This window comes from Cuculus canorus, chromosome 9 (genome assembly GCF_017976375.1).
Source record: "Cuculus canorus isolate bCucCan1 chromosome 9, bCucCan1.pri, whole genome shotgun sequence".
NCBI classification, from domain to species: domain Eukaryota; kingdom Metazoa; phylum Chordata; class Aves; order Cuculiformes; family Cuculidae; genus Cuculus; species Cuculus canorus.
The window spans coordinates 15,662,405-15,685,817 of record NC_071409.1 but is presented as its reverse complement, the minus strand read 5'-3'; the positions used below and the strand labels follow the sequence as shown (position 1 = coordinate 15,685,817).

General features: G+C 39.9%; 1 protein-coding gene across 3 annotated transcripts in view; it reads left to right on the top strand.

Annotated features, from left to right (window-relative positions):
* Window positions 1-23,413, top strand: part of ABCC5 (ATP binding cassette subfamily C member 5) — a 44,422-nt gene that overhangs the window by 4,619 nt on the left and 16,390 nt on the right. For 2 of the 3 annotated variants that reach the window (XM_054074641.1, XM_054074642.1), the window contains exons 3-14: window positions 9,374-9,534; window positions 9,770-9,925; window positions 10,609-10,756; window positions 15,388-15,621; window positions 15,715-15,888; window positions 17,183-17,330; window positions 17,747-17,895; window positions 18,513-18,620; window positions 20,048-20,398; window positions 21,890-21,961; window positions 22,082-22,206; window positions 22,806-22,878. In XM_054074641.1, the coding sequence (XP_053930616.1) occupies window positions 9,374-9,534; window positions 9,770-9,925; window positions 10,609-10,756; window positions 15,388-15,621; window positions 15,715-15,888; window positions 17,183-17,330; window positions 17,747-17,895; window positions 18,513-18,620; window positions 20,048-20,398; window positions 21,890-21,961; window positions 22,082-22,206; window positions 22,806-22,878 (1,899 nt within the window). The remainder of the gene's footprint in view (window positions 1-9,373; window positions 9,535-9,769; window positions 9,926-10,608; window positions 10,757-15,387; window positions 15,622-15,714; window positions 15,889-17,182; window positions 17,331-17,746; window positions 17,896-18,512; window positions 18,621-20,047; window positions 20,399-21,889; window positions 21,962-22,081; window positions 22,207-22,805; window positions 22,879-23,413) is intronic. The other variant, XM_054074643.1, reaches the window with a different exon arrangement.

Below are 23,413 nucleotides of genomic sequence, written 5' to 3'. Positions count from 1 at the left end.
GATCGCTTCTCTGAAAGACTGGAGCTTTTCAAATAGGCTTCCTGGAATCATAATTGAAATCATGCTGCAATATAAGTAGTTCTAATCTAGCTTTTCCTGGTGCTTAATGGGAATGTTGCTATAGAAATTTGGACCTCTGAAATAGGCACTCTGGGACTGAAATTCAAGAAAAAAATTTTGTTCAGCTTGTGAATGCATATATTCACCTCATGAATAAGTTTTTGCAGTGTGTTCTTATAACAATTGATTTTTAAGTCTTTATTGGAGACCTTAATGTAGCTTAGAAAATAAGATGTTAACTACCTGTTCCCAGTGCATAATATGGCATTAATTGGGCTTATTGTATGTGGGGGCATGGCTCTTCTGAAAGAAGATAATGTGTAGGTGCACTTGCTGCCTAGCAAGTAGCTAGCTACTAGCACTGTAGTTAGTGGTCTTCCTCTGTAAGAAGCTGTTATATTACCAATGAATAAAAACTGAGATGTTTTGAAATATGGATTTATACTTGCACATTTAGAACATGTTCTTGGAATGCTTATGTGCCCTTCAGGTTGAAGTAATTGTATTTTTTTCCTCACAAAAGCAGTGTGTCCTGAGAAGAAAGGCAGACCCTATTGTGTTGACTAAATATACGATAAAATGACAGATGAGAAAGAAATAATTTGTGCTCAAAGTGGACTTTGTGCTTATATGATAGAACAGCAGGCAAGTGAGCACTGTGCTTGCGTACCCCATTATCTTTGCAGCAACAGAAGAAGCTGTAGAAGCAGCTTGTTCTCGTGATACACAATGCTTGAGAGAATTCAATTCTTAAAATATAAGTACCTAAGTTAACAATGCTAGGCATTAATTTACAAATTGTCCTTCAAGCTGTAATTGGTTCTGACTGGAATGGAATGTTCCGGATTCGGTTCTTGCTGCTGAAGCATAATGACTGTATCTACACCATCTGTGGCAAGCCTCAAGTGTGGATTGCTGCATTTGAAGACACTGGGCGGTGTGGAACTGTGGAGATGGCTTTAAACATGCAGGAAAAATGTGTTGCTAACTTTAGCTGTCAGAAGCCTACTAATATTTTTGTCCTCACCTTGAAATTTTATTTTTCAGGTTTCTCTGACATCTTTTGCCAAAGAGAATGTGTTTGGAATTTGTTGGAGTTGATGCAAATCCTTCAAGCACTGATAGCTTTGAAGTGATTTATCACTGACTGTCTAATAGTCGGATCAACTCTGCCTCTCAGTCCCTGGAGCATCTGAAGTGTCTGAACCAGCTGTGCTGAACAACATGTTCAGAAATAGGAATGTGAGTGTAGCCTAGGTACTAGTGCCTTGGCACTCCATGCTGAGACCAGGCCTTCTAGACAGCTTAACTATGAACTTTTAGTTGTACTTGAAGTTGCTGAATGTCTCTGCATTTTTCCAGAAGATTTTGTATTTTCATAAACCAGTAAACACTGAACTTCTGGAATCACAACCTGAGTAGGCTCTAAAGGGCTGTGGGCGTTCTGAATTCATGTCTACACAAAGATATTGCTATGTGGTTGACTCGGATTACAGCTAGAAGCTGCAATAGTTTGAGCTGATGACAATGCTCACTGCGTGAGAAAGTGAAACTGTGGTTGGCTACTTGATCAAGATAACTGGCAAAGTGCTAGCCTCATGTTAATTGCCACCCAACTGAGCATCTTGGTGTTTCACTGTGCTACGAGATGTGCAAGAATAGAGCAAATTTGGATGTGTGTTCATGTATTTCCAAAAGGTGTAATTGGTGCTATTGTACTTGGTTTATGGCTACACTTAGCAGCTTGAGGATCTGTTGTCTGTTTTTAACTGGTATTTTTAGATACCTTATTTTCTCAGATTATAGCTGCATGGAAGGTGAAGGAGGACTTGGTTTAGGTTGTGCTGCCTTAAAATGTAAAATTGACACAGGTGTAGGTATATAACCATACATCTGAATTCTTATAAGAATTTAAACATAGAGCTGGAACTTCAGCTTTTGCAGTGTAGTGCATTTTTGTGTTCTGCTACAGTCTGGCTGCAAGGAGATACTTATTTCCTGGTGCTGTTGTAATAAAGATTGAAACTTACCCTATTAAACTTCCTTGTGTTGTTGCTTGATTCTCTGTAAGGTAGGAAGAAGATAGTATTTGTCCAGTGATCTTTGGAAGGCTTATATGAAAAGCTATGCTAGGTAAGGTGTGCTCCTCTGGATCCTGTTCTTCCCCTGCTGTGAGCAGACTGCTGCAGTGATGCAGCCACTGATGCAGTGAGCAGGTGTGATACACTCTTAAAATGAACCTGTTCTACTGACTGACAGGACATCAGATCTGCTACTGTATCTGTAACATCAGCTCTGAAAGGTGCAAGTCTAATGCTGTCCTTGAGCAGCTGAAGTAGCAGGGAACTGAGTTGATGGCTAGACCAGTTCTGCAAACACTGCCTGTAAGTGGTGCTGCTAACCTTTCTCTACTAGTTGGTCAAGTTCTATCTGAACACTCTGTAGTGTATACGGTCATAAGAACAAAGCATGATGCAGAGTGTGCCACTGAGACAACTTGAGTGGTGTCTGAACACATGCAGCATGGTGGATAGAAACATGTTGTGCTAATAAACCTGGGGTGAGGAATTTCTTCAGAGTAATGGTTTTCCTCTACAGTTCATTATTCTAGAACAAGTGCCTGTATGCTGAGACCCTCGGACAAAGAAGCCACTGCAGGAGACTTTTGGGGAAAAGCATCACCATAATGTGCCCTCCTGGGAGGAGTGAGATATAAAGTGAAGTTAGAATTAGGAGCACGTAAGCATCCATGCTGAAGGAGGCAATGGTGAATGATGCATGAACCTGAAGGATAACATCCATCAAACCTGGTTTCGGTGATTGAACTGCCTTGACAGTGTGCAGAAGATCTGGGAGTGTGTACCATTGTTAAAAGCTGTAGAGAATTTTTCTGTTGTTAATTGAATGATACTTAACCTTTCTAAACAGTGCACAAGAAAGGAAGGAAGGTGGAAACTTTTCCCTCCCTTAGCATTTCTACTTTGGTTTGTTATGCCAACTACAAGTGTTTAAGGGATGAGTAGACAGTGCAGCTGTATTGGGAACATACAAAATGCTCTGAAGTTCAGTTTTTAGCTCTTGTTCTGATTTTTTTCAGAAACTTGTCTCAAGATTCTTGGTGTGATCAGCAGAGCTAAAGCTCAGGGATGAGCTCACATAACGAGCTCAGGAAGGCAAATGTGGATAAGTGAAGTGCCTACATACTGAAGTTGTGATTTTCTTTAAATGTTAAATATTCTTGCATTTTCAGATCCAGTGAAAGCAGATCTTAACAGAAATACTAACAAGGTAGATCTGTCTTTGAAAGCTTAAAACGCCATTGGACTATGTGCAGAAGCAAAGTCTTGAGTTGCTTTCTAAAGGTGCTTTAATTCCATGATATGCCCAAAGAACTGAATGTATTGCCTTGTCAAGTTGTACTATTAAACTTCTGCTACTAAAGTAATCACTAACTTGATGCGAGATCTGTGACTTGGTTGTTGGGGAATGTTTTATGATGATACTCTAACTACTCTGAAGAATTGATCTTTACCTTGTCTTCCATATATATGTACATATTGCTAGCTGGGAAAGGAGTGTATCCATCGGGAGTTGGAGTTGTGTATCAAAAGTTTATCTGAAACTTGGAGGAGGGTTAAGTATCTGAGAAACCTTTTTTCCCCTCTTACTATTAAATCAAAGTCCTTCACTATCAGAGACATTTTGTAGAGGAACGTGATGTTCTGGCTAATCCACAGCTTCCATTTAAAGTTGTCTATCTTTGTGCACTAACCGTCTTCTGTCTAAATCTTAGATGCGTGATAACTTCAGATCTGGCTGCTTGCCAGTATTGTCTTTGTCTATTGTTGGTTGCTGTTCCTTTGTCAAAACCAAATTTGTTAATCGGCCTACTCAGCCAAAAGTAGGTAAGGAGATTACCCATCAGTGAAGGACAGCTTTCAGTATCTTTTCTGTTTTAGTGTTCCACCGTAGTGCTGGAGGCATTCTGCCCTATGGCTGTCTCAAACTCTGCGTACAGTTAGAGTTGCCAGAAGCAACACTTAATACATTTATCCAAACTACTGGAGAACTTACCGTGAAATGAGTCAAAACTCACTTATGTGCAGGGAGTCCTTGAGAGACAGATGGTTATTAGGATAAGAATGTTCAAAACCTAGTGCTAAGGAATAGTCAGTTGTGGTCTGAACCGCATATTGTGAACAGGCAGTTCCACAAACAAAATATGTATTCCAGTCCCTCTTAAGGACTATGGTTAAAGTGTTTGGAGTCCTGAGGTCTTTACTTTGAGTTTGCTAGGTCATTGACACTTGAGTGGGATGCCCTTTGCTTTTGGAAGCCTGTGTTGGTACAGGAAGGCGAGTTGCAAAAAGGCTGTTGCATGAGGCTCAGTAAATGCTATTGTGTCAAAGCTTCTGCTGTCATTCACTGGTGGCTTGGCTCCAGTAGTTATTAAATGCCACCTGGGAATTTCTGGTGGTGTAGCATAAGTGACCAGTGTTGCTTCTGCTGTGACCTAGCTTAGGCATGGCCTGAGTAAAGAATATTACTGGAAGGACACCTCCAGCGTGTGGCAGGCTGCATGTGGTTTGGGATAGCAGAGCTTACCTGAACAAGTCAGGAGCTGAATCCTCAGCCCCAGCTGTGCTAGTTTGGTCTGCTTAGTGAGGAGTTAAGTTCCTAGCTTTATGGTCAGAACACCTGTAGAGTGCTAATTCTGTAGGACAACTTACAGTTAAGGCTGATCACTGTATCCAGTTCCACAGGGGTTTGTTTGCTGTTACTGTGCTGTGTGTGAAATATGTAGCTCCAGTGCTGCATGATCAGTGTACAATCTCAGCTCTGAGTGAGTCCTGTATGTTTTGATTACAAGCTCGTGACTACTAGTTTTAATGGAAAAACAGAAGACATGGATCTGTGCATATGCCAGGAACCTAAGCAGGTGCACAGCTGCTAGCCAGATGCGTACCCAGCAACTACTGGTGCAGAATAGTAAAATGAATGCTACATGCCAAACTGCATTTCTTGGATTGCAGGAATAAGTGGATGCCAGGGAAGCATTCAGAACATCTTGCCTTAACATTAAAGCTTGCCAGAATGCAAGGGCATGGTCAAATAAGCAGTGTTCCTGGAAGAAACTGATATAACTGTCTCCTGCAAGGACAAGTAGACGTGCTCAATATATGACTGGAAAACGTACTGGCTCATCACAACCATACATACCCTGATTTTATTTTTTTTTTTTTTTGCCACAGAGCCCGGATATTAGATGCAAACATTACTGAAAGACTTCTGCTCTAATCTGAGGATGCATAAACTCAGGCAAACTTTGAAACCGTGACTCAAATGCTAATTCAGCTTTTAATACTAGCCCAGAAGAGCAACTGTAGAGGTCTTGTGTAATGTAGTCACATATAACTATGTTAGAGTGACTGGATTTTAAGCTGTTGAATCTCTGAACTCCTATGGCAAACCTGACCACACCTTTGAACAGCTAATTCTCTTCAGAGGTATATGGGACAGCTGCACATCTTTTCTGCATTTGAGTATATGGCTGGTGCTGTAAAGACCTGTTCTTCCCTGTAGCAGAAGCTGGGAAGACAGCAGAGATGTGAGTTTTCATTTATATTCCACTTGCCAGGAGGTGAAAGCAAATGGAGGCCTTCACTTCTTGACTTGGATCACTGCAGTAATCCTGAAAGCTGTCACCATAACTCCTAGGTATCTAAAGCTGTCTGGTGGTCTCCTCTTGATGTTGTGTGAACTCGGCTCTGCTGTCTGTACTTGGCAATGAACCCATGCAGGTGTCCAAAGGATTAATGCCTCCTTCCTCATGCCCACTGTGATCCAGCCTGGTGCCTCCTCCTTGCTGCCCCTTACTTCAGGGAGACAGCTGGTAGGGATGGATGATACACTAAGCTAGTTTAAATAGGCTCATGTTCTAATCTAAGCATTCTAACTACAGAGCAGACTGGAAGTCTAATGCTGCAAATCCCCCTATTAATACTTTGTGTACTGCATCAATTCTGGTGAAAGGAGAAGAGGAAGATTTTCTTAGTGGAATATTAAGTTTATAGAATGCTTGCTGCTTCATCAAGTGTTGGCAGACGTGGCTGTGTTGGACCTGCAAACTTAATACCTCGTTTTTAGGTACTGCAGCGTTTGATGACTTCCAGAAGTCAGGATGACAATGCTTTAGTGCTTTTATGCTTTTTTTTTTGCCAGTGCTACCTGCAAAAGCAGTGTCTAAAACCCTAATTGCTTTCAAGTGGGGTTATGTTTGGAGAAACTCAGTAATTTTTGGAAAAAAGGATGTAATTAAAACTTGCGAGTATCTTTTCCTAGACTTTTGTTTTAGTTTGATTTAGCTGTCCTTAAGCTAACTGGGACAGTTGATCCTGTGTTCCCCAGCCCATAAAAAACTAATAGATAATCTTGTTTTGAAATACCAGTCCTTTAATGAAGTCTCTTAAATATTTTAAAACTACTTTAAGCACTGAGCAGGACTGCTGATCATAGAATTCTGTTGCTCCTTTTATGCATGCCTAGTCCTGAGCTCTATTGTGCTGGTCTGTTAATTTGCCATTTGCCTCTCCTGATGGAGATCTTGAACAAAGGAGCAAGGAGGCCTGCTGAGCTATGCTTTCTAAATGCAGGAGGTGGGAGTTTCTGTTCCACAGTGATGCCAACTCAGAGTTCTTTACTAAATTGAAACAATTTTAACTTTGCGTGATAGCAAATCAACTACATTAGCTTTTCTATTCTGTCAGCTGTAGGGATTAATAAAAGAAGCCTTTGTGTCTGCTCTAGTTTCCTGCCAGGTAACAGTAGGACCAAAAGAGATACAGCTTCTTCCCTGCAGTGATCTGAGCCCTGGAAGATGCTCTGCTTACGGAATAGTCTGTAATTTGGTGGGTGGGGTTTTGTTCATAGGTTGACTACATACACATCAAATTCTTTCTCTGCAAGATGAGTAAGGGATGGAAAATCTATTTTGCTTAGCCTCCAGGTTTGTCTGGTTTTGTTGTCAAACCAATAAATTGCTACCTTGTGTGTTAAATATGAGATTGCTTGTGTGAAAGACTAGGATCTCACTGGTCTGTTTGTTTCCTCCCCGCCATACATAACACAGCTGCCTCCTTTCTCTTTACCTGCTCCTCATCCTCAAATAAATGCCTGTGGTGGCTGCTTAGAAGGAAACTTAAAAAAAATCCACTATGTGAAACATATTTGAGTTTGCTTGCCTTTCTGCATGATGTTCTTCATGCCCCTCTTGCTTCCTGCAGACCTTCTGTCTTGCTTACCTCTGATATGCTGTCTATTGGACAGCTTTTTTAACTTGACTCTTAAATTTTATGTATTTTCATGGCCTTCTCACAGGAGCTTGGTATGTGGATTGTCACTTCGGTACTGCTGTCTCTAATTTAGTGCATAAATGTTTTTTCCTGCTCTTAAACAACACATTTTCCTCACCTTGCCCAGACTGTCTGTTGTGATTTGAGCCATCATGTTGTGTTCCTGGCTCTCACATTACTTTATGCGCCTATTGTTGCTATGACCAATTGGTTGGACAAGGAAATCATGATAACAGGTGCTGGCAGGGTTTTGTTGTGCTCCCGAGTTGTAGAAAGTCAGAGGGGCCAGGTGTGCTTCTCTTTCTCTGCCTGTCTGTGAGCTACCTGTGGAGATAAAAGAACAAGACAAGATCATGCGTGCAGTAGTACTTCATCGGCACTCTTGGAGATTCCCTTCAGGATTAAAAGTTTAATTGTATTCTTTGTGTTAATTTTCCCAGTTACTGAATTGTATCAGCCTGTGCCCAGGTATAGCACAGCTTCATGAAATGTGCTGTGTGGAACCATCACCCTCTGTTAGGAGCTGCCCATGGTTTCACATGCTTTCTTGGAATCCATTTGAGCATAATAAGACACTGTGTAAATGGTTGCTGTTCTGTTGTGTCATGCATGTAACCTATGATACATTTATCCTATGTGAGTTTAATTCTTCTGATTTTAGTCTGTTTATGCATTTGACCTTTACAGCATCCTGTGGCAAAGTTCTTGATATAAGTATACCTTCTGCCAAAAACATTAGTTTCACTGAGTGCCCCCAGTTCTTCTGTTGTAAAAACAGTTGATGGCCATTCCCTAGTGTTCCATGGCATTCATGAATTTGTGAACTTCCAAAATAACTCTACCTGATCTTTATTCCTCTTCTCTCCAGCTGAAAAATCTTAAATTTATGCTTGTGTGGAAGCTGTTCCAGTCCCAGCTCTTCTTGTTGCTCTCTGCAGAAAGGAATTTTTGAGCAGAATATCTTTTTTGAACAGAATTGATAGGTGACTGACTAGTGTTCAGAAAGGAATCAAACCTTAGTATTTTGTATGGTATGTGAATGTTTTCTGCTTTATTCTGTGTTGTTTTTAACAAGTCTTCCTTATCTGTTGGCCTTTTTGGTGATGCTGAGCAGTGAACTGCTGCTTTTCAAGAGATGCCTGAATGATTCCGTGCTGTTGAGTAGAATCCAATTTAGACTTGGTTTGTTTCTGTGGGCGTTTCTTTAGAGCTATAAACACTGAGATGTATCACTGTTCCATTGCTTTTATTGGTATATTATTAAGTTGCTGAATTACAAAAGGTGTCATTTGATTTCTGTTTGATACTGCAGCCATGATTTGTTAGATGTTCCTTTGGAGAATAGTGCTAGAGCCCACAATATCCCATTGCTAATGAGGGCTACAAGATTTTAGTTTCCAAGAAAACTGTATATGCATGTAGGCCATCAGGATATTGCTGATGATGAACATCTGAAAAATAACAGGGAAAACTGAACTAACAGTGTTGGGTTGTTGCTGGTTTTTGTACTTCGTTCCTTTGCTCTAGAAATGCACTGTAGAACTGCTTAGGAGTCTCATTTGATGATCCAGTGGGTCCTTTCCAACCTAGTGACTATGATTCTATGATTTCTTCCTGCTAAACTGCACGGTTTGGAGTTTTTCTAATATGACACAGAAGTGTATGGTCTTTCTTAAAATCTTGATTGTACAGTGGTGCGATGTGTTTGTTTCTTGATAGTTTTACATGTGGGAACATGCTGATTAATTTAAGTTTTACAAATGCAGCCATCTAATGCAGATCTAGTGTGTGGCTTCCATGTCTTTGCTGCCAGGCTGAAGCCTCTCCTCCAAAACATTTGATTGATGGTGATTGCTGTTGCACCACGGATCACAGGAGAAAAAGATGCAAAGTTGCTGGAGTCAGGAGTCATGGAGTTTAAACTTAGTTGTGAAGACTGACTTCTGTCTTTCTTGTAACAGCAGATTGAATGCCAGGATGCCTTGGAAGCAGCTGCTCGGGCAGAGGGCCTGCCGCTGGACATCTCTGTGCATTCCCAGCTGAGAATGCTGGATGAAGAGCATCACAAGAGCAAATACCACCATGGCCTGAATGCGCTGAAACCCATACGGACTACTTCCAAGTAAGTCTTTAGGCTACCAAAGGACTGATAACAGTGTTTTTTTTCAGGCTGTCCACAAAGCAGGATTGCAGCTGCAGGTCTGCTGACTGATACTGAATGCCTTAGAATTTATTGAGCAAGTAGGACTGGCATGGATGATCCTTCAATGAAAGGAACCTTTGTTTTTCTCAGGGATTTACAATTCTGTTTCCTTTTTCATTTGTTTGTGATTGTTTGTATTTTTTTTTTTTCTTAGACACCAGCACCCTGTTGATAATGCTGGGCTTTTCTCCTGCATGACCTTCTCCTGGCTCACTCCTTTGGCCCACAAAGCGTACAAGAAAGGGGAATTGTTTATGGATGATGTGTGGTCTTTATCAAGGCATGAGTCATCAGATGTCAATTGTAGAAGGTAGAGGCATCCTGTTCCATTATTTTCTTGTTTCCTTTTTTTAATACATTAGTTCACAGGCAGTGACATAGCATTGCACTAGAAAAGCAGCACGGATGTTTTGTTCTGCCTTTCTGAGAACAATGGAATTTATTTTATCCTTCATAGACCACCTCGTGCTGCTGCACTGTTTCTGTACTCTTGCCAATTTCAGTGAATTTAGAGGATTCTGTCTCCAGGAGTGTTTTGTGATTGTTCTGATTTTGCATGTCTTTATTTTTTATTAAAACAAAGTTTTTTCTTAGCATTACACTGGAAAAAGTCTTGTGCTAAAATAATGAAAAGAAATACTGACGGTAGCAAGGTGCTCTGAATATGGTTTGATCTTGCTATCCGGCTAATGAGAGTTTTTCGCAGGTATTGACTTCACAACTCTTCTGCCAATAAGAGTTTTTATATTAAGACTGCCAAAAAGATTCCACTCAAAGCAAAAAGCATTGTGTTTTTCATCTCTCTTTTGTAGAAGTAACACAACATAGGTATTTCAAGATGAAGGTATTTCTCTTTACCTCGCAGAATCTACCATGTATTTATTTTCTATTGCTCGGAGCTAGGAAGTGCTTGGAATTTTCTTGAAATACCTGTGAGGTTGTACCTTCTCTCATGGTGAAACACTTATTACACGACGCTTTTGTTTTTATTAGGCTGGAGAGGTTGTGGCAGGAAGAACTGAATGAAAGTGGGCCCAATGATGCTTCGCTTCGGAGAGTTGTCTGGATTTTCTGCCGCACCAGGCTCATCATTTCCATAGTGTGTCTGATGATCACGCAGCTCGCAGGTTTTAGTGGACCAGTAAGTAATAGCCATCCTTTCTTTAACAACCCCAGAGGGCTTCATTTCATGGCCAACTGTAAAATATTATGGTTTCATTGCAGAATCACTTAAATGTTTTTACTAGCTAGAAGTTTTGGGGCAAAGCTTCAGAGTGATTCAATAATCCAAGATAGGTTTCCTACAGCTGATGGATCAGTTGCTGAATACCAAGGCCAAGTTCTTGGAGAAGGGAGGGGGTGTGGGTTTCTTGGAGGAAATGCACACTGGGTTTTCTCTTTATTTTTGGGCATAGTTTAAAGTTCTTCCTTAACTGGTACATGGTCTTTTTGCATACAGTCCTTGTGTGCAGGTCTTTTAATTCTTTTCTTTTTCTTTTTATGTTTCTGTAAACTTATCTTGGAATAAAATTCAGGCTGATAAAACACTAATCTTAGATTATTGGCATTAATAGCACAGTCTTCAAGAAGTGGAAAAAACAATTTTATTAGAGCACTGCTTAAAAATTAACGTAAGCAGATCTCAAGTCATCTGTGGGTGTAGTCTTTACTTATCCTACAGAGGATGGCCAGGCAGTTTCATGTAGAAGTGCTAGAGTACGCTGTTGCCTTTAGGAGCTGCTGCTGTTTGTTGCTATGGGTCGTTATGAAGATAACAACATGGGACTTGACATTCACACCGTTTTTTTGTCACCTGTTTGTTGCACGTGCTGTGCAGGTTTACAGTTGAAATTTTGACTAAATTTATTCTCTACACATTTCCCTTGAGGAGTAGGAGCAGTATTACTGCTAGTAGTACACGTTTCAGTGTGCTGGTAAGCTGAAGGTTCATTTCTTGGGTAAGTACACTTGGGTGCACTGTTAGGTGAAATGTCTTTTTAAAATGTTTTCCTGCTTGTAAATGTCTTATCAAAATGATGTTCCTGCTTTCTAAGCGTTTTTAAAGTTTGCCTTGTTTCATGTAATATGAATAACAATAAATCTTTCTGTCGTACTGTTTTCTTGGTAATAATTTGTAGTAGCTTGTGTTATAAACCGTATGAACATACTTTGGTAATTAACAATAAATCATGATAAAGGTTTTAACAGCATTAGCTTTCCCCAAGAAGAGCTTCTGTCATTGTTTCACTACAGGGCTTAGTAGCAGCTTTTGTCCTTAGCGAAGAACTTGCAGCAGGGTTGCCCCTAATTTCTGTAGTGATTTCCTCTGTTTGTCTCAGCTGAAATGCTGAATGAGAGAGTGCAAAGGGAAAGGAAAAAATCAACCCAACTTGACCAGTCCAGGGGCTACCACTGCAACTGATGCTCAATTCGGGTAATTTAAATTATCTGTAGACTTTTGCCCATTTACAGGCAGCCTTATTCATTTCTCTGAATAAGGAACAATTCTCTTTTGGTTCCATCATTTGGCATGAAAAATAAGCCTTTACCATCCCTCCTCCCTGTTTTTAAAAACTGGCATGCCTCATAGAAACGCCTATGCTGTCTCCTCAGAAGTATTGGTGCTTTCTTGTATTGTTATAACCCTTTCAGTCACATGAAGGTGGAAGGGGAGATCAGGATAAGCACTTGACTTGACATCATATACTGGTAAAAATTATCAAAATGGAGTTAAACGCTTTATTAAACTTCAAAAATTTTAATTGAATCTCTATGACCTTGAAGTATTAGCCAACACCTCTGGCTCTGCTATGAGCATTGTGATGGTTATAACTGGAAAGGCGTTGTTGTAGACTTCCCATGTGTGGGATTTTTTTAATATCAGGTAGATCCTTCAAGGGTCTTCCTTTTTTTGTGTTTTGATAAGTCCTGCATCTGGCACGGTATCCAAACCCATAACCTGGTGAGACAGACACGTGTCAGACTGCCTTGGAATAACCATCAGAATGTACCAGTATAGGTGAGAGACTGTTTATCTCCAGTGAATGTTTGCTGCCATTTGATCAGCTACCAAAACTTCACGTGCAGGTTGAGGAGCAAATAAGTTTTTTTGATTACCAAGCATTACCAGTTTAACTCCGTGTCTGAACAATGTACCTGTTCGCAACTGTTCAGAACTGTTCTTCCTATTTGGGAGATGGGGAAAGTTGCTATCTTAGTGGAGTACAGCGTGACAGTTTGGTCAGTTATTGGAGGGGGGACTGGTAACCTGTTGGAGGTAAGTTTCCCGATTTCCTAGTTGGCTCCAGTTGCAGCCTGCCCCGTGCTGTCGCACGCTGGCTGCGGCAAGGATGCCGGCACTGCAGTGGGACCAGTGACAGAAGCTGTTCTTTAGAATTTTCAGGATGGCTGTTTTCTGCGTCAGAATGAGACAGTGCTGCTGGGCAGAGCCAACGCCAAGAGCAAAGGTAAGGTAATGTTTATTCAATGGGAATGCTTAAGACAGCCAAGCAGCTAGTACCACCTACTACGGTAATAGTCACAGGAGTTTCTTTTTCCCCATTAGCCTGAGTTTTAGTTTTTGTACTGTCTTCCTGGTCTTGTAAATAACTTTATGCTGGATTCTTGTCATTAAATTAGTTTAAATTCATATAGCGTGTGTTGATGTAAGTGTTAATTCTGTGTGACTTTTTTCCCCTCTCCCTTTTAAAAATTCTTTAATCTGCTGTTTCCTCTTTTCTTTCTTCTGGAAAAAAAATACGGGGGTATAACATAAGGTGGTCTCTGTTTCATCACGGGAGATGCTGAATCTATAAAATAGTGCTGAAAAATTGCACTAAAAAGTTTTGGGAGGAATGAGACCCCAGGAAACATCTGCTATCTTTATACATCCTTTCTTGGAGACTTTCAGCAATGCTGTGGCGTGTGAGAAAATGCTTACAGTCTGCGACCATGCTGAGTTACAGCTCGTGAGGAAAAAGGGGGCTTTTCACCCCAGTTGCTCAGTGACTCGGTTGCATATGTTGGATTGAATATTGGAAAAAGAAGTCAGTAATCTTCTTAGTAGCTGCAAACCAACTGTATGCAGTTGTGGTCCAAACTAGATCCAAGTAAGGAGAAAGTTGGAATGCAGTAGGTCTGTGAATGTGAGCTCCTCACATTTGTTCAGAGATCAGCATGTAAATTTTCTCAGTGACCATTATAGGACCTGATGGACATCTGGCTTTAATTCACACTTGTGAAAAAGAAAGCAAAATTATTTACAGCATGTTTCCTTGGTTCTGATGTGCAGAATTATTTTCCTCAGAACAGATGAATTTGATCTCCATTTTTTTCTGTTACTTGGTGCTGGGCTGTAGCTATCAACACCTTTGAAGTAGTGGGGTTTTGGTTTTTTCCCTCTCTCTTCAAACTATACAGAACTCTTATTTGCAAAATCTGGTTTAGCCAAGAGGACTTCAACGGACTGTGATGTGAAGAGTTTCTCAAACATTTTCTTTGGTCCCAGTTTTTTTTGTTGCTTTTTATTGTGGGCAAAGGTAATTCTCTGCTCTGTGCTAGCATATCAAAAGCACCAGTATCTTAAAGCATCATTTGTTGAAAAGCTCTCTAGGCAGTCTTTTTCTGTCTGTGAAGCCCTACCATAGGATACTTTTAAAACCAGATTTCAGAATTTGTGCAGCCTCAGAAGCCTCCTCTCTTAGCACCTGCAAGTTTGACTTCATTTGGACTTCATGAACAAATACTGTTCTGTTTTTGTATCTTTATAATTTTGTGTGTAATTTCAAATCTAGTTTGTTGGAGGCTAAGACTGACTGTTAGATATTAGCCCTTTATAATTATCCTGTATGTGCAGATTGTATGTTTATATAATGCTCTGCCTGTTGTACAGTGTTTTTGAGATGTTACCATTTAACATGGCACTTTATTGCAAATAAAAGCCTTTTGTTTCGCAGTCGATAGTATTTAATATTGCTGGTGATTGTGAGTTGTATTATGTTATATTGTGTCGTTGGACCACAAAAAGCTGGAGGTGGGAATCGATGGTTCTGGGGGCTGTCATCTTTCTGCAGGTGATGTTTGAAATGTGATTCCTGAGGTAAAGGGTTTATGTTTTGGGGTGAGAGGGCATGGGGAGGGATTGAATGGTTAATTTTTTGTCTTTTTTTTTTTCTCCCCTGTCCCAAATGACTTTTGGTATTGCGTACCTTGTGCTTTCTGCTTGTTTTTTTCTTTACTATTAAACTGCTGATGTTTATTTCCAGGAATGTTTTGCAAATGTCCTTCTCACTCTTCCCCTCTACAACTGTAGGTACATTGTTCCTTTTTATCAAATAAGCACGTTTGAAGCAAACCAAAGATAAAATAAAAAAGGTCTTAATGTCACGTAAAGGAATGTTTCTTAATGTGTGCAAACGTATAAGTAGTGACTATATTTTAAAACTCTTCTATATGATAATGCATTGCTTTCAGCTAACTGACAGATTTATGTTAAGTTAGAAGACACAGAGGATTAGAAGCGTGCTGCGAGGAATATGGTTCCAAATTAAACTCTTTTTACTTACTAAATTTGACTCAGTGCTTGGCTCTCAGCAGGGCTTTGTTACAGTACTTCTTGTATTGACACCTTTTACTTCTAGAAAGAAGATGCTTTCTATTTCAAACGGCTCTTTTAAAGCAAAGTAACCTACTTATTTCTAACTTAACATAAAGTTGTTGCATGTTCTTCTGGGATGATGGGATGTTCATGCAAGCTTGCATTTCTTCCTGTAGGCGTTCGTTGTGAAACACCTTTTGGAGTATACCCAGCAGAGTGAGTCCAACCTGCAGTACAGCTTGTTTTTAGTTTTTGGCATCTTTATGACGGAAATAGTGCGATCTTGGTCTCTTGCTCTAACCTGGGCTTTGAATTATCGCACGGGGGTTAGACTGCGTGGAGCTATCTTGACAATGGCATTTAAGAAAATTCTTAAGCTGAAGAATATCAAGGAGAAGTCTCTTGGAGAGGTAAGCTGTGGCATCGTTTTGGAAATTGCAGTGTGAAAAGGGATACGTAATGAGAATGAGCTGTCTCTTTAAATAATGTTATGTGTTTTTCAGCTCATAAACGTGTGTTCCAATGATGGTCAAAGGATGTTTGAAGCTGCGGCAGTTGGCAGTTTGTTGGCTGGAGGCCCTATTGTGGCCATCTTAGGAATGGTTTATAATGTGATTATTCTGGGTCCAACAGGCTTCTTGGGGTCTGCTGTCTTCATCCTTTTCTACCCAGCAATGGTGAGTCAGAAAGAGTTAAGATGTGGTTAATTTTTTTAGTCAGACGTGTATAAATCTGAGTAAGAGGTGTTGAAATGTGCTAGGTTTATCCTGTTTGTTGTTGAAGGTGTTTCTAAAGATGGTGGATGAAGCAGAAGTTTGGAAATGGAAAAATCAAAATGATAAAGAAAATTAGAACACAGAAATGGGAAGTATCATAGATTTGACTGAGATAAATATGCATAGCTAAATTAAACTGGAGAATGCTCAGGTGCTTGTGGCAGAGGTTGGAAAGGGATAAGGGCTCCAGTCTGTGTACAGGGGCTTGGTGTTGCATGAGCTCACCGTTCAATTTCAACAAGAGATGTTGAAAAGCACCACGTCTGAGAGGGTGGGTGTTTTTGATGAGTTACTCCTGCCTCTACATCTGAGCTGAGATGGGCTAGTTCAAGCCAAAATCTCCTTGCCTTTAAAATGCCCTATCACGCTGTTGATCTGTCACTGTATTCAAAATATACATTTTAGAAAGCATGGAGGCTGAATACTGTGAGGTCTGCTTTGGTCAAATGTATCTGGCCAACAGTAAGTATTAAAATGGAATTATATTTTAAAGAGAGCAATGAGGAGCAGAGTTTGATTGTCTTTTCTAGTTCTTTTCAGCAGTCCTCTGTTGATGGACATTCCGAAAGAGGTTGCAGGAGTATGAAGAAGGGCAAAGAGCTGGAAACTTTAGTGTGCTGGGTTTGAATTTCAGACCAGGATGAATGTGAGAGTAGCAGATACTCAGAAAAATGTGAACAAGTAATTATTTTTAGATTGGTTTAGTAAAAGTGTTAAAACTGTTTTTACCACCTTTATAGCACTGGCATATTGTAGAAATTGATCTGACTGTGCAAATCCAGCTCTCTGTCTTATGGGACCAATTTAAAAGGTTGGCTAAAATGGGTTCTAGTGTTTGTTTACCATGAGGATCAACTTGGTATATATTTAGGTTATATGCTTGTTAGTCCTTGTGCTTCAGAAGCTTTAATGGATCTGATACTATACAGTTTTGGTAGAACCCCACACCTTTATTTTCTCAAATTTTATGTATGTTGAAACTTGTTATTGTGACCATAGGGCTCAGTGCAGCTGGGCTGGAAATATGAGTAGTGTTTCCAGCCTGTCTTTTAAGCTAGAACAACAGTTGCTTCCCCCATCCCTGAATCCTTGTATCAGTTTTAAAATTGGCTTTCTCTGGTAATTTGGAGGAGTTGAAAGTACTTGCTCTTCCTGAGTTGCCATTAATGTTGCATGGTGTTGTGTTTTGTTTCAGATGTTTGTATCACGCCTCACAGCTTATTTCAGAAGAAAATGTGTATCGACAACAGATGAGCGTGTGCAAAAGATGAATGAAGTTCTTAATTACATTAAGTTCATTAAAATGTATGCCTGGGTCAAACCATTTTCTCAGAATGTTCAAAGTGAGTTCACACAATCTATAAACGTTTCTTGTTCTCTACGTGCCCCATTCCTATTTGTTGTGCATGATGGTCTGGACAAACAGACCTGCTTCTAAAGTTCCCCCTTCTAGCATAATGTTTGTGACTTCGTGCTAATCTTAACTTTAAAGATTTTGTTCTATTTTTTTATCATTTAATAAATGCGCTGGCTGCTGTTTTTAAATAAAGTAACCAGACGTATTCTTATGGAGATGTACAGACTGTTATAGTTTGCTTCTCTGTAACTGTGATCTTTAAAAGAAGGTATACAATGTGATGAATGCAAAAGCGTAGAGTTAGACCTCTCTTACTTGGTGTTTATAGTGTTGTAGTAGTGTCTGTTGTGTATGTACCCCTTGAATCATACTTCAAATGTGATGCCCTGTTTATATTTCTAGAAATTCGTGAGGAAGAACGTAAAATCTTAGAGCGTGCAGGCTACTTCCAGAGCATCACTGTGGGTGTGGCTCCCATAGTTGTAGTCATTGCCAGTGTGGTGACCTTTTCTGTCCATATGATCCTCGGCTACGATCTTACAGCAGCTCAGGTACTTTCCTGCAGTGTTGAAAACATTCTTTACAGTATTGCTACAGTAGCTTTTCTGCTAAGGCATATCTCTTCATCATATTCTTTGCTTTGTGTTTGTGCCTGTGTCCAGGCTGGAGCCTGGCTCACAGAAGTGAGTGTCTGATGGGTGTGACAGCAGCGTAGTCGTATATTCTGCACAAAAAGCTCTCAATGCTGTTTCAGTTATTACCTTCCCAGAACAAGTTTAGAGCTGAATGTGAGTGCTCCTGTTTGCCATTCAGATAGGATGTTGGGATTACTGGATGATTTTGTTTTTACAGTGTGCTTGGATGCAAACAGCACAAATGTTTTGCAACACTGTTTGAACTTGGGTCTTTGTAAGTCATAGATGAATGCAGAATCTGCTAACTGCTGCTTTCTGTAGATGTACAAGCACTGAAGATGTCTCTCTTGGTCTGTCACAAAGCACTAGAGTTTTCTGCTGCTTGACAATATGTTGAATATTTAAATGGTTATTATTTTACTGTGGGCCTTTCAGTGGCTTTGAATTGCTGCTGTGGCATTTGAGCTTTTAGAAGGTTGGAGTTGTTAGAATCACATCTGGATGCAATATAGTCTTTCTTGTTTTGTTTTTAGGCATTCACAGTGGTTACTGTCTTTAATTCAATGACTTTTGCTCTAAAAGTAACACCTTTCTCAGTGAAGTCTCTATCTGAGGCATCTGTTTCTGTTGACAGATTTAAGGTAAGCAGTCCTTCGGCCTTGCAGTTTTAACTGTAAATGTGGAGTATTGTATGTGTATGATGATAAATGCTAGAGGAACCCTTGGAAGGTAATGTTTTTAATGACTGAGGAGTTTTTTCTTTACACTTAGCACTTAGATAATTGGATTCTGCAAAAGAAATGTGAATTCCAGACCAGATTAAGCGAATGTGAATAAAATGCTATATGAATAAAATGCAGTTGTGATCTGATGAAACAGTCTATGGCAGAAAATGAAAACCTTTGTAACAGACAATTATATCTCATCCTTCAATCCCTGTGGAGTGAATACACTGTGTGTACTTTAGCGTAAACTCAGAAGACAGGCCTTTATTTTGTGGTTTCTCTTGAAAACAATAGTGTATTGCATGTTGCACAGAATTCCAAATAGGATTCCACAAACACTGACAGATACATGGATTCTGTGTAGTGCATTCAAGAAACAAATCTGAGTGTGAAAAGAATGGGATCTGCAGGATGGTTCTGAGTTCCCATTGCTTTTGAATGTGTTTGTTTCATCTTTTTGTCACCCTATATCAGGCTTTCTTAAATCCAAATGTGCTGAAGGGAGTTTGGGGAGAAAAGAGAAGGAGAGGGGAAATTGTAGTATTTCCCAGTTTGACTGTAAACACTGTAATCTGTGTAACACAAGGGGATGCTCTAACATGGCAGTAAAAATGTAACTGACTTCTTGGCTCTGTAGATGGGTATGAGCTTTCTTATGAATGTGTGATTTGGGCATAGCAATTGCAAGAGTAAATAAGGCTGAGAATTGAGAAGTCTTTAACTGCGAAAGGCTTCTTAGTTCAAAACATAAATTATGTATTTATCTTGTGATTAAACTGTGTGAAAAATCTCTTCCTAATCTGTGTTGATTGTAAATACTGATGGATGTGCTGGAAGACATGATGCAATGGACTTAATGGCTTACTGTTTACCATCATCAGTCCATGATAGGCCAGCTAAATTTGTGAGATTACTTTTTCCCAGCAGAAAAGTTGAAGGGTAAAGGTTGTGGTTAAAAGTTGTTTTATCTCCTTCCATAATGAGTGCTGGAAAAGTCAGTCACTTTTGCTCGAAGTGACCTCTCCAACCTGTGTATTCTGCTCATGTGTTTTCAGTCTGGAAATTACAGAGCTGCAGTTGCAAACTGTGTTAAAATAAGCCCTTCACAACCAGAATATTGCAGTTCTGTGAAAGTCTTGTGTATGAGTGCTTCCACCACATCCAGGAAAGCCCCAGCCACTTGGCAGGCCTGGAGTTAGTTTACACTAATGAGCTACCTTTTGCTCTTCAGCTTCCTCCTGCTATATAGCCTGGTGTGTTTTGCTGCGTGAGTGTGCCGTAGGCTTGTCTCCCAGTCTTGATCAGGTGTTTCACCTTTACACCTCTCTCACAACTCCTATCAGAGTTTATTTCTAATGGAAGAGGTTCATATGATAAAGAAAAAACCAGCCAATCCTCACACCGCGATAGAGGTGAAAAATGCTACCTTGGCTTGGGACTTCTCCCACGCCAGCGTCCAGAGCTCACCAAAGTTGACCCCCAAAGTGAAAAAAGAGAAGAAAGTCGCCAAGGGCAAGAAAGAGAAAATGAAGTTGCAGAATGAGGGACAGCAAGCTGTGCTGGCAGAGCAGAAGGGCCATCTTCTAGTGGACAGTGATGACCATCCTAGCCCTGAAGAGGAGAGCAAAATCATCCACCTGGTTAACCTTCGACTTCAGAGGACTCTCTACAACATTGACTTGGAGATAGAAAAGGTAAGAGAAGAAAGAGAATATCTAAGCTTTCAAAAATCCTCATTTTTAGCTGTCCATTGGAATAGAATGCTGTGTATTTTGCATGAAATGGAGCTTATTGCTTTTCTGCACTTCGGTAATATCCATGGCAACTGCTGTATCCAGGATGCAGTGTCTGATCTTGATGTAAACAGCTGTGCCATTTTAGCAAACTAGATCTTTGTAAACAGCCTATGAAACAGCTGCAGGTTGTGTAGCTTTTACATCTAACTGATGGTTTTGCTCTCTGTAGCTCTCAGTACAGAATGTGAGCATTGAGCTCAGCAATGCAACAGCGGTATTAGGGATATCGATGGTGGGTTTACTCCTGCAGCCATTTGATAGTTTACAGGGTTTCAGCTATATTCCGAGTCAACATTTTAGGTTATTAGGTGTTCTAATGGAGCATAACAGTACCTTTAATTGAAAAATGTGCAATTTTCTACCCTGAAGAATTTTTGTACAATTGAAGGACAAAGGTTTTCAGGAATTTAGAATCAGTTGGAGTCGTCACTCCAAGATGGGTAAAAGCATATAAAATGTCAAAGAAAAAGCATTGTATTTAATACATAATGACATCTACAAATACTAAAGCTTTGCCGTCTGGCAAATGAATGTTGCAGTAAGGGCATCTATGCAGTTATCAAGATAGTTAAGGTTAAACTCTACCCAGTAGTCACATGAATAGAGGGATAGTTTAAACTATTGTAAACTATCATGTCCCCTGTATATTTTAAAGCTTTGAGAAGGTTGCACATAGATTAAGAAATAGCCTTGAAAATGAGTACAGTTACTTGAAAATGTAAAGGCATGTTTGCTATTAAAAGTTTGTAAAAGAGAAGAGGCCAGCAATGTATTCCACAAGTGGCTATATACCCTTTCTGTCCACGTTGCCTTTTTTTACATAAGGAATAAATGTGGCTTTGAATTCATTGTTTAATGTGGGTATCGACTCGCCCATTTTATTGCAGAGAAATCTTCAAAATGACTAGATTCCAGCCTTTCCTTGTATGTGTTCCTTAGCAAACTGCATCTCATGGGCAAGGAGCTTTACTGAACCCACGTATCCTAAATTCTGCTTTTCTTTCAGCTTTTCCCTCTTTACATCTTCCATTACCACTTTCAAAAGCATCTTGCTGCAGTCTGTTCAGGCAGGCGTTGATGTGTTTGGCTGAGTGCAGCATTTTCTGGGCCCAAATCAGGCCTAGTCAAAGGGAAGCTGATCTTAAAACTTGTTCATTTTTACTTGTGGAGCTGACTCAGTTTTAGTCCTCTGTGGAACAATATTTGCTCTTTATTATTTGAGAGTTAAAATATTGACTGTCTGTCTCTTTTGTCTCTTATGCCCCTTTTCAGCTGTCAGTAAGGTCCAGCTGTCCCCTCTGAGGTACTAAAGGTAGTCCATATTCTGGAAGGGATGGAGAATATAAGAAATGAGTACCATAATCTGTTTTTTTTTTTTTTGCTGTCTAGGGAAAACTTGTTGGAATTTGTGGCAGTGTGGGGAGTGGAAAAACTTCACTTATCTCAGCAATTTTAGGACAGGTGAGAAATTCTCTTTTGACCAATTACATTCTTCTTTTTCCTATTTCACTTCTACTCTGTAGAGGAAAGTCTGTTCTAAATATGGAATAGCATAATTTCACAGTTTATCTTTAATTTCAGATGACCCTGTTGGAGGGTAGCATTGCAGTAAGTGGAACATTTGCCTATGTGGCCCAGCAGGCCTGGATTCTCAATGCTACACTTCGGGACAACATTCTTTTTGGCAGGGAATATGATGAAGAAAGGTTTGTCAGAACCATTTGAATTTCATGAAAATTTAGCAATTCTTGGCCCAAGTGTGGGAAAAATTAATGCAGATTACACTGCAGTTAAAGCCTTTGTCCTTTTAGAGTCTGTCACTAAGACTCTTTTAAGTCTCATTTAAGAGCCTGCCTTTCTTGAACATGGCTGCTGTAACTAGTGGCTGTCAGTGCATCGTTTGCAGCGAGGGCTGTACCTCATGCTGGAGTGCTCTGATCTCTGATTTTAGCAGTTGCTGTGGAGCAGCACTGAAATGGCGTTTGCTCTTGCTATCCTGGCTTTGCCCTCTTTAAACACAACAATAGCTTTTTGCAATGTACTGGCATCTTTCATGGTGCTCCCCAGTGGGGGCCTTTCGCTGTGCTAGCTATCCCTGGAAAGAAATTACCTCCTTACCTCCACAATACTTCAGAAATAGACGATTCATTATTGTGCTCAGTTTCCTCCTGGAAATCCAAAGATGGTCATTTGTCTTAGGCTGCTGGAATCTGTGCTATTAGTGTAGAAAGTGAGATAATGCTGTACTATCTAGATACTTGCTGGAGAAAAAAGTGTTCTTACTCTTTATCTAATTGTTCTTTAGATACAATATGGTGTTGAATGATTGCTGTCTAAGGCCTGACCTAGCCATCCTTCCAAATGGGGACCTGACAGAGGTATATATTTTTCATATAGTAAAATAGTAGATGAAGAAGGGAGTTTTGGTTTAGCAGACTAGACTAGAGTAAAGGAAATATCTGTCTGGTATACATATAAACCAAGCTGTTAAATGCACTGTTTTGAGCTAAGCAACACAGGCTCTGGGCTGTTGAAAGTTGTGCTGTGTTTTTGACTTGGATATTGACAATTTGGGAGTTATTTTATTGTGTTGTGTATTTAACTGCCTTAGCAGCATCTATTTGAACTTGATGAAAAAAGCATGGCTATGTTAATACCAAAAAAAGTAAAATAAGCAAGAAAGCACTGCTCTGTTAGAAGCATATTAACCTTGAGTTTGAATATATAACATTTCACAAAGAAATGTATGCCCAAACTAATTATATGTTTGCATTAAACCAATATATTGGCTTACAGGGGAGGGTATGTATAGATATGTATATGTAAATAAAAATATTATGATCTGCTCCATTCCAGTCACCTCTTGAGCTCTGAGTACCTGTTATATATTTCTGTAGAAATAAAATGTGTGTG